At 37.5% G+C, this 11,182-nt stretch overlaps 1 protein-coding gene across 3 annotated transcripts in view; it reads right to left on the reverse strand.

Moving 5' to 3' along the window:
• LOC133528297 (neural cell adhesion molecule 2-like) overlaps nucleotides 1–11,182 on the reverse strand; it is a 525,889-nt gene that overhangs the window by 120,527 nt on the left and 394,180 nt on the right. For all 3 annotated transcript variants that reach the window (XM_061865629.1, XM_061865628.1, XM_061865630.1), the window contains one exon: nucleotides 5,921–6,001. In XM_061865629.1, the coding sequence (XP_061721613.1) occupies nucleotides 5,921–6,001 (81 nt within the window). The remainder of the gene's footprint in view (nucleotides 1–5,920; nucleotides 6,002–11,182) is intronic.

The raw sequence follows: 11,182 nt of genomic DNA on the forward strand, positions 1-11,182 counted from the left end.
AAATAAAAAATCTTTAAACGGAAAAGATACCAAGACTGCATGAGACGGGTTGCGTTGCAAGTTACTTGTTGAGAGAGAGATAAAAAAATGCATCTATATGAAATTCACCCGAAAACAAAACGTAACACAGTCAGACTACCATATAGTCGGTTGCAACCTAATCGAAGTTGAGAACACTCGCGATCTTGGAGTTCTTTTCGACAACAAATTAACGTTTATTCCCCACATAGAAAATATTGTCAAGAGGGCATCTAAGACTTAGGGCTTTGTCATGAGAAGCACTAAGTCATTTAGGCGCAACGCAACCAAAATATTACTAAATATCTAGTAGTCTAGTGAAAAGTATTTTGGGACATTGCAGCGTTGTCTGGCGGCCGCATTATGCTGCTCACTCATAACGGTTAGAGCGTATTCAAAAAAGGTTCATTTGTCACTTAGTTTTTCAGGCACGTGTTATGGCTAAAAGATCAATATCCTATCAAAGGAAACTGCAATATTTCAAGATGGATTCCCTAGAAGACCGACGGACGCTCCTAGATGAAACTTTTTTGTACAAGTTAGTGAACCACAAAATAGATTGTCCACAACTGCTGACATTGTTGAACTTTCATGCTCTATCTCGTTTCCCCCGTAATGCTATCACCCCTCTTTACGCCCCGCTTAGAAGATCAGTTTCAAGCACTAACTCTCCAATATACGGAAGGTGGAGATAAGGAACGAAATCTCCATGTACCAAAAAGTGTCATCAAAAAACTTTAAATAGGTGGCGCTACAATACCTAGAGTACTTGAACAAAAAAATCAAATCATAGACAGCGCAATTCACTCCGTCAATAACGCCTAGGTTCTTAGCTACTCTAGCGCTACTCTGGAGAGATTTGGAACTATTATTTATAGCTGACAGCTGGACACTTTTGCAACAGTTCTACCATAAGAGATGCCACTCCTCTTAATTCCACACTCCATACTCCAAAATGCAGGTTATGTCAATTAGAATTTAAGTTTACATTAAGGTAGTTCTATAGTTGTTTACTTATATTTGTTTCGCATGCCGTGTTTACCGTATATTTCATCGTATATTCTAAAAAATCTTGCTCTGCCTCGAGATAAGAAAAACGTTTCAAATTTTTTTCCCAAATTGGGATTTTGTGTTTATTCCGCCCGGAATAAAGAGATCTTCAAACATACCAAATTATATCAAAACAAATTACGATACAATAAGAAAGAAACGCTTGTTTGGTAATATCCTCGTACATTTGAAAATAATGTTAATAAGTACCATGTACGATGCAATCAAAAGGTCGTCTTTACGCGTGCGAGGGAGAGGTTTGCATCCTAGCTCAGGGACCTTCCTGATGCAAAGGTTAGCCCATAGCCGTTCAACGAACGTGGCAACGCGGCGAGCGTCATGGGTAATTTTGTGTCGGGGGGGTCGCGAAATGCCTTTCTAGTGTAGTGTGTTATTTAAGTTAGGTTAGTAGAAATTGTAGACTAAAATTTAAATATAAAGATAGTTTATTATTCAAGTAGGCATATTACAATGCGCTTATGAACGTCAAACAAAGCTACACCGGCTCTAACCCTACACCTCTGACCCGAAAAGATTTAAATCCCCCTGAATTGGAGGATGGTATCCCAATATGGACCGGCAAGAAACTCGGCGGAACACATATTTTCAAAACATTACATCTTATAATTAACATGCATTAAAAAAGAAAAAAAATACCTATGTATATGTTTTTGGATAAAGTATTAATTTCGTTTATATTTAGTTTTATTTATAGTTAGTATTATTAGCTTGAAATGTAAATTGTAATATTAAAGTTCAGATTAAATACTTTGGTTAAATACAATTTATAATTTTACAATTTTTTATAAGTTTCCAGCTCTCATTCCGAGACTTTTTAGGATTAATTGACTTGGCCAAATAAATTCCAATTACAATGGATTTGCCATAACCAGTGATCGGAACTATGGGAGTAAAACTTTAACAAAACTTGTTAAGCGGACATAAAATAGTGTATACAGCCCTAAAAATATTCATGTCCATAGGGATAGTAATAGTATGGTACTTACAGCCATAAAAATATTTACATTCATAGATATTCGAATATGTTTAAGGCTATAAGCACTCTTTTTACATCCGCTTGATAAGTTTTGTTAAAGTTTTACTCCCATAGTTCCGATCACTGGCCATAACGCTACCTTCATCCAAATGCTCATAGAAGTGTGGCGCCAGGATTCTCAACAGTTGGGACATTTTTTCCGTTGAACTAGAATCAATAGTGCTTGTAATTCTGAGTAGGAATAACCTAAAATTTCTCAGAATCCAAAATTATACACTCATAGAAAAGTTTGCAGAATAGATACAAGATACCATTTAAACGGAAATTGGGACTTGCGAAGTATGTGTTTTGTGAACAACAAAATAAAATTTTAAGATATTGATAAATAATATTTCCTTATTACCTACTTAAGTTCAGTTATTTTTTCAATTACTCAAAGAGTTCGGCTACTTACTGTTAATCTTAGGATTTATGATTACGACGAAACGTTCGTTTATATTATCCTTAATAATACACGTAACACGTTTAAAAGTAGTTTCTGGGACGGTAAAGAAATATATTTCTGACTAGACTTCTATTTAACGCATTAAACAATTATTTCCAACCAGACCAACAAAGACTTAATCCGCCCGTACGTCCATTCTACCGGAGAATCAAGTATATAATTTAATGGACAGGCGATGAACAGGTTCCCAAGCAAAAGGAACCCAGTGGCACGTGAAATAAGTAGGTAGGGATTCGTTTGACGAGATATTATAGAGAAACAAAGAAAAGTGGGCTTGAAAGCCTCTCGCGACCCAGTGAGCGGAATGTTTTATATTGATGATATAATATTGTAATTTGTTATTTGAAAGCCAATTGAGTTTTTGAATTCCAATATAATATCTAAGATTTTTGTGGCTGCGAGAAAAGATAGGTATAGCAGCAACTGTTATTTCAAACAATGCCAATTTCGTCATGCTTACGCGCGACGCGCGCACATTATACCCCATTTCATATACCATGGCGGGATTCCACTTGAGACGGTCACTAGGCGTAAACAATAGGTATAAGTAGTGACAACAACAATAGATACCCGGCTAATTTTTTTGCGGCGTTATGTCTTACATGTAACTGCCCAGTCTTGATCCTTTTGTGTCATTATTTGACAATAATTTAGTTTTTAATCCAAACGCGCAAATGGCATTGGATTGGGCATATTTATTTATTTATACAAGGAATTCCAACAGCTACAGCCAATTACCGGAACTCGCAAATAGAAACTGTATATATAATTACAAAGTACACACTAGATACAAAAGCACATGTGACACAAGATATTACAATATGAAATATATCAAAGTTAAAATTAGAAAAAAAAGAGAGACCAAAAAATGGATATGAGCAATAAGTAAGAACACTTATATATCTTTAGGAAGCCTGACACCCACCTATCCAAAGAGGCCCTGACCTAGAAGATGCCCGGAAAACAGAAATATGGTCGCCCTAAATTTACTTGGCGCCGTTCCATGCAGCAAGAGTTGGGTGTATTGGGGATGGGGTGATGGGAGGAGGTTACCCAAGCTGCCCAGGACCGGAGTCAGTGGAAGAAAATGGTTCGAACCCTACACCCGAGCAGGTGGTAACAGGATGGAAAGAAGAAGAATTTAGTTTTTATGCTTTTACAGTTATACGCAAAAAATATATAATCCAATTTAAGTAATTGTTTAAACTATCTATACGAATTTTATTTATTTTTAGTATTGACAGTGTTTAATATTTAACATAGGTACATATATATACAGGGTGACCTTAGCCATTGGACAAACCCTGAAATCCCACGTAGGATTACTTCTCAGGAATGCTCTGACGTTAATATTTTTTAATTCGAACTAAACATGAAAAAAAAAAAATCGAAGAAAAGTTATTTAGAATAATCGACAACTAAAAGAAACACACTGTGTTAATCTTTGGCAGTTTTTTTGGCAAATTGTTCGAAATATTTGATAATTATGACATTTTTCAAAAGTCAGAAGCTTATTAGTGTCATAAATAAAAAAGATAATCAAAAAGGTCGAAGAAGGTTCCATACTATTCTTTGAAGATATTACCTTAGGTGCTACTAACACATACAGGCTGCTCCAAAGTAAAAAATGGTAATTTGTTAATTTCTTTGAAACCGGTACACTGGTTGTTATGATACTTTGTACACTGGTTCTAAATACCCTAATGTATATGTACATTTCGGTTTTGTCCAATGGCTAGGGATACAGTATATTATATCCAAGTAGTATCAAGTATCAACATCGCTAAACTCGACATTACTTCACTGTAGGTAATATCACCACACGCTGACTTTTAAGAGCAGAGCTCGTAAAGAAATGATTCAATAATAGATCAACATCCGGGTCCTCTTTGTGCAGTTTCAAGTGGAGTCCCTCCATAACGAACAGAATGAGGCGTTACTTTGCAGAAATCTATACTTATTAAAACAAAAAATATTCCTTTACTTATCCGCGAAAAGATAACGTGCTAATCGTCAATCAGTGCGAACTTACTTGCGTATTTGTACGGTCGAGGAAATTGATTCTTTAGCAGTTTATGGTTCACTTTACATTGGACAGCTCTTAGCATAAGTATGTGCAACCAAATTTACTTGAACCGCAAATTGCTAAAGAATCAATTTCCTCGACCGTACATGCAGTTAATGTTCCCACCCTAGGGATGAAAATTTCGGAGAAAATCAAATGCTTTTTCGGGAGTTTGACCAAATGTCGTTTTTTTCGGATTTTTTCCTGCTTTATTCAGAAAATACATACGTCATACGCAATGCCACTGATGAGTGATGACAGTGTCAAATATATAAAATGCCAGAAACTAACACCTTTAGACGTGCAACCTTAACCTTCCTGTAAAAAATCCCAATATTTTTTTTTGTCGAAAGAAACTTGACTAGTAGTTTGGAATTTTTCCGAGTTTTTTCAACGCTACTCCCACCGCAAAAATAAATAGGAATATAATTATAACAAACCACCAGCCAGTAACCACCAGGGTATGGGTAAGGTTGAGAACCCATATGCGTGCGAAATCGGCAGCAATGCCTCGTCGCAATACTGCAGCAGTAATGATCAGTGATCGGAACTATGGGAGTAAAACTTTAACAAAACTTATCAAGCGGACGTAAAAAGAGTGCTTATAGCCTTAAACATATTCGAATATCTATGAATGTAAATATTTTTATGGCTGTACATCATTGGCCACACCATCTGTTGTAGATGCTTGTTGCGGCGCTTGTGGGTTTATGGGGCTGGGCATCGCCGTTGGTGGCTATAAAGTCCTATAGCAGCACGACATTTCTTTCCGCATCGATCGCATACAAATCGTGAGTTCGCAGGAGGTGATAGAGCACGACGAAGACTTTTCTGCTTAAGGTGCTCCAGCCAGTCATCGTCGTGCTTTGATATTCCGACTTTAATGTCGCGACGCCATTCCGGTCTCATCTCGGCGCGCTTCTCCCAACCATCGGTCCGAATGCCAAAACTGTCCATGTCCCGCTTGCAGGAGTCCTTAAAACGTAGAGTTGGACGCCCAACAGGCCTTTTTACGTCCGCTATCTGACCCAGCATTACTTGGCGTGGTAATCTCTCAGGGTCCATGCGATGAACGTGACCGAGCCAGCGAAGTCTTATAAGAAAAGTACTATACTATTCCTATCCCTATGGACATGAATATTTTTAGGGCTGTATGCACTATTTTATGACCGCTTAACAAGTTTTTTTAAAGTTTTACTCCCATAGTTCCGATCACTGGTAATGATTCATATACATTCAGACGACCTAAAAAAATAAAAAAATACCAAAAAAATAAAAATATTACCTGCTTGCAAGTTAAGTTGAGGTGTTCCCCTGTGCATAAGGGAAGAGCGGATGGAGCCCTGTCGTGTGACGTCGAGGTTATCTGTGGACAACATAAAATACCTAATTAATTTTTAACAAGCAGTAACGTCAATGAACGATGCTTTATAGCTTAGAAAAAATCCACTGATTTTTTTTCCACCTATTTTTTTTCTAAGTTTTGTTACATAAAATGCCATTCATTTATTTGTTATTTTCTCAGGGAAACATCGTCCTTCCCCTTCTCCCCCTCCTTTAGGACAGGAATATCCTTATCCTTCCAACAGTATAGAGTGCTCCATGTGTATAAGGACCCTTTATTTTCTTATGAAGATGAAGCATAAGGACCTTTTTTGATGGAAAGACACATTAGATATTTAAAGCAAATAAAAAGACAAGTAATATAGGTAATAGTTATCGTATAAGCGAATCACACTATTAACGCATTCACTGCCACCGACGCATATATGCGTTCACCGTCATACAAGTTTGTTCCTAGGCCACGCCCCCTGGCAGTGAATGCGTTAAAAGAAGTAATAAAAGCGCTGGTGGCCTAGCGGTAAGAGCCTGTGACTTGCAATCCGGAGGTCGCGGGCTCAAACCCCGGCTCGTACCAATAAGTTTTTCGGAACTTATGTACGAAATATAATTTGATATTTACCAGTAGCTTTTCGGTGAAGGAAAACATTGTGAGGAAGCCGGACTAATCCCAACAAGGCCTAGTTTACCCTCTGGGTTGGAAGGTCAGATGGCGCTTTCGTAAAAACTAGTGCCTACGCCAAATCTTGGGATTAGTTGTCAAGCGAACCCCAGGCTCCCATGAGCCGTGGCGAAATGCCGGGACAACGCGAGGAAGAAGAAGATTAGCGAACCACACTAAATTATTATAACTTCCATTTTATAGGAGTCGCATTTAAGAGCTTACCCATTCCGTCGAAACACTCGGTCAATGGTCAAATGTATTGTATGGACTGACGTTTATCTGACATGGCTATTTGTACGTTACATACAAATACGCGCAAAGACGCGCCCCTCCCCCGTAAAAATCGACAGACTGTTACTCGTATGTACAGAAAATTACAGACAAGGCGTCTCTGTAAGTTCACAGAAGATATTTGGACATTTTAGGACAACCTTGTAGATTGGTGCGGTCTGGAAAAGAGTTAAAGTGCATTATGACGTCTTGACTCCGTTGTATGCCAAGGTGGTAAATAAAATACAGATTGTGATCGTGTGCTTGCAACCAGCCATCCGCCCGCCATGACACTTCCAAACGGAGTGTCGACTTGCGGGTAGTTTGCAACCACACATTTATTGTGTAAACGTCACAAATGTATGTTCAGATATTTTTAAGCTCCTTGTCCGTTCGATATATTTAATGGCGGCTGCACGTACTGTTTTATTAGTACATTCTAGTACACAGTGTGTAATCTCTCAGAGCATAAATATCATTGTTTTTTTTAGAGCCACAATGTATTTCGTCACTTGGTCATCATGGTCACTTGTGACCGTTGTGACGTCACTTGAGTTTTTTTTTAATGCTACGTCGGTGGCAAACAAGCCTACGGCCCGCCTGATGGTAAGCAGTTTCCGTAGCCTATGTACGCCTGCAACTCCAGAGGAGTTACATGCGCGTTGCCGACCCTAAACCCCTCTCCCCTCGTTGAGCTCTGGCAACCTTACTCACCGGCAGGAACACAACACTATGAGTAGGGTCTAGTGTTATTTGGCTGCGGTTTTCTGTAAGGTGGAGGTACTTCCCCAGTTGGGCTCTGCTCTAGATCTGGAATGACATCCACTGGCTGTGCCCTACCACACAAAGCGAGATGACATTCACAATGCCCATACCTCTCTTTTGGACGTAGTTTAAGGACGTACCCGGGTCCAAGTTAAAACAAGGTAATAATACTTTGGTTGCTGAATTATTTTATATAGATAAATAGTCGTCCATTTTTTATAAAACCTATGAAAGTGTGTCCATTAAAGCCTAAACTAACTACCTTTTGGTTATGCGGTCGTATCAAAAATATAAGCGGTAGATAGCTGTAAGCTATAGAGTGAGATGGTTATAGCTACTTACCTTCTCCCTCTAGTAGAAAGCTGATTTTCTCCTTGAAGTACTACAAGACCGTACAAGTTTTAACGCAATTTATCGGACCTCCCCACAAAATTACATCGACCTGTCTGAAAATTTACGAGATAACTTTGTATTTTGTGACCCCTTTTCAACGGGCAGGGTTGCCACTAATTCATAATACGCATTTCGAAAGGGGATCAATTGAGACATTCCTGGCGTGCCCATTTTCAGTTTCAACTGATTTTTAAATTAAATACGCTGGTTGCTAATGGAGGATATTTTTAGTGGATGTGTAGGGTTACCACAACAAAATTAGGGTCTGTCTTATATTCAAAGCTCTTCTTTTTCTATCGGTAACACTAAATTTGAAAGAATATATTAATAATAAGGATCTATCTCCGCTTTGTGTCGAGCAAACTGCTTTCGTATGTCCTGATGTTCTCATCTACAGATTGCAATTCTCGTGATATTTTGTGAGCTTACCGCGAATCACGTTCGGCCTGTTCGTATGTGTGACAACACACAAGTGCGACGGAGAGGCAACACGTCGAACGTCGTTCGCAGTAGGCCCTTTTGTTCAGTACGTAGTTAGACAGAATTTTTCTATCGTGTTGTTTTTTAGAAAATGTTCAAAATGGTGGAAATTGGCACAATGCTATGGCACTTAAGACCATCGTGAGTATGCTGTGATTAAGACTCAACTAAGTATTTTTTGTGTTTACATTTTTTAAGCATATGAATCTTATCACAAGGTCTACAGCTCACACATCGACTAGCAATAATATACGTCTAAAGTTGCTTCGATTTTATAGTATACTAACAAATAATTAATAATCAAACGAACTTACCTGTGAAGTTTGATTACAATTATACGAGTATCCAAATCCAAGACAACAAATATAATTTACTAGCAGCAGTACACGTTATCGTGCCATCCAAGTCACACATTTTAGAGATATAATATTTAAAAAACAAGTTCGCGCTGTCCCTCTCACTCGCTACGCTGCGTTCCTGCTCCAACATCGCTCCTCCGGTACTCGTCATTATTTCAGAGTTATTTTTGTGTTATTAACAAAGACTATTTTATTTTCATTTTTGGGGATGGAGGGCGGGTCTTTGTTGTCTTGGATTTGGATACTCGTATAATTGTAATCAAACTTCACAGGTAAGTTCGTTTGATTATTAATTATACTTCCTATCCAAATCCAAGACAACAAATATAATTTACTAGCAGATGTTCAGAGCTTTGTATTTAAATTCAAATCCTGAATGCGAAAATAAAATAAAATATCGATATCAAATCAGTATGTTACGAACATACTGATGTTATTGATTTTGACTAAAGAGAACAACCTAGAAGTTATTAATTTATATCCAATTTAAATAATTATTTATGTATCTACATAGTATAAATATAAAATGTATGTATAGCATAATAAAATATTATAATAATAAGCGTCATACATTATGGAGTGAAATTGCTCTTGGTATTTCATTTCGTTAATATTAAAAAAGTATAAACTTTCTTTGATTTCACTGTAGTACATTGATAAAGTTGTGTATATCTTAATATTCACAAGGTACAACTGTTTTTATGTAATTTATAAGCCAGGACGCCATTAAGTGTAAATGTGTTTTCAAGCTTTAGTTGGCTCTAAATAAGTTTTAGATGGGCAATTTCTGTCTGTAACGATACGAATATAAACAAACCATTTTGTATAATTTAGAATTTACCAACCATTCTCTGGATGTAATTACAAAGGAGACAAACAAGCATACGGCCCACCTGATGGTAAGCAATCACCGTAGCCTATGAATGCCCGCAATTGCAGAGGTATTACATGCGCGTTACTGACCCTAAAATATAATCTAATTTTATGTTACGACACTTTAAAGTTAATTTTGAATACAGCAATCAATACTTTCCTCGGTAAATAGCCTTTGAGAGAGGTAAAGGAGAATTTTCTTCATTGTAAAGCTACCATAAATATCAAGGCTATATGTAAGTACTTTAAAACTAAGACTGGACAATAACTAGTAGCGTATCCTGTAGGTATTATTTGAAACTTATCACTTTAAATTATAGATGGACTAACTTTAGTTATTACTCAGTTATTACCACAGATCAAAAAATAGTAATATGATATTATTTATAACTAAATAGCTAATCTCATCTGCTTATGCGTATCTGAATGATGATGGCTACTACGCTAACAAGTGGCATGGAACTTAGGTAGATTATGTGTTGAGTTATGATATATTTGTGAACAAAATATCTGGCATGACTTGTAACTTGTACTTCATTTTAAGGAGTAACATTTTATAACGTTACCTACAATTAAACTGTACAGTGCGCATTGCGACGAAAAATGATAACTATTTAAGCTTTCTTTTACAGCAAGACAATATGACTACCCGAGCATTTAAATTTCAGATAATAATAATGTTATTGTTAAAGGATTTCAACCCTTTATTGCGATTATTAATCTAGCTACTTAGCGCAAGCGACTGCAACACGTGGCAGCATAACTCTGGTTGCATGGTTGCACAATTTCCAGCACTTATTTCGCGTCGCGGGATAGTGCATCAACGGCGGTTCAGCTCTTGTTTGTTACGGCGCTGTTCCCCTGAAGTTTAGAGCTGAGAATCCGTAAGTAAATTGTACTGGATTTATTACATTAGGCTCGTTGAGATGGTATATTCTTGAAAACATATCAAAGCTGACGTTTGAATTTATTAGGAATATATAACAGTTTGATATGAGTACGAATCATAAATTTGGGTTAACACGTTCACTGCGTTACGGGGGCTTTTAAGCCCCGTACGGTGTCGTCACTTAGTGCGGGGCAGAAAACTACTGTCTACCCGCAGGTGCGGAACCTGTAACTTCGGTATTTTTACGCCTACAATAGACACAAATATATCTTTATAATTCGGTTTTAAAATCTAATCAGATGGCATTTAAAAAATGAACGGGGTCTTATGAGCCCCGTACCGACCACAAAGCAAAAATTACCTTCTAGTGCGGTACGGGGTCCAAAAAACCCGTATCGTGATTCATTACCCCGTACGGAGTGTTTACGCTTAGTGCCTCTAGTGCAGTAATTAGTGCGCTGTTATCGGTATCGGTAATTATTAATTCAGTGCAACAAGTTCGAGTGCAATGAA

This window comes from Cydia pomonella, chromosome 19 (assembly GCF_033807575.1).
Source record: "Cydia pomonella isolate Wapato2018A chromosome 19, ilCydPomo1, whole genome shotgun sequence".
Classification (NCBI taxonomy): Eukaryota; Metazoa; Arthropoda; class Insecta; order Lepidoptera; family Tortricidae; genus Cydia; species Cydia pomonella.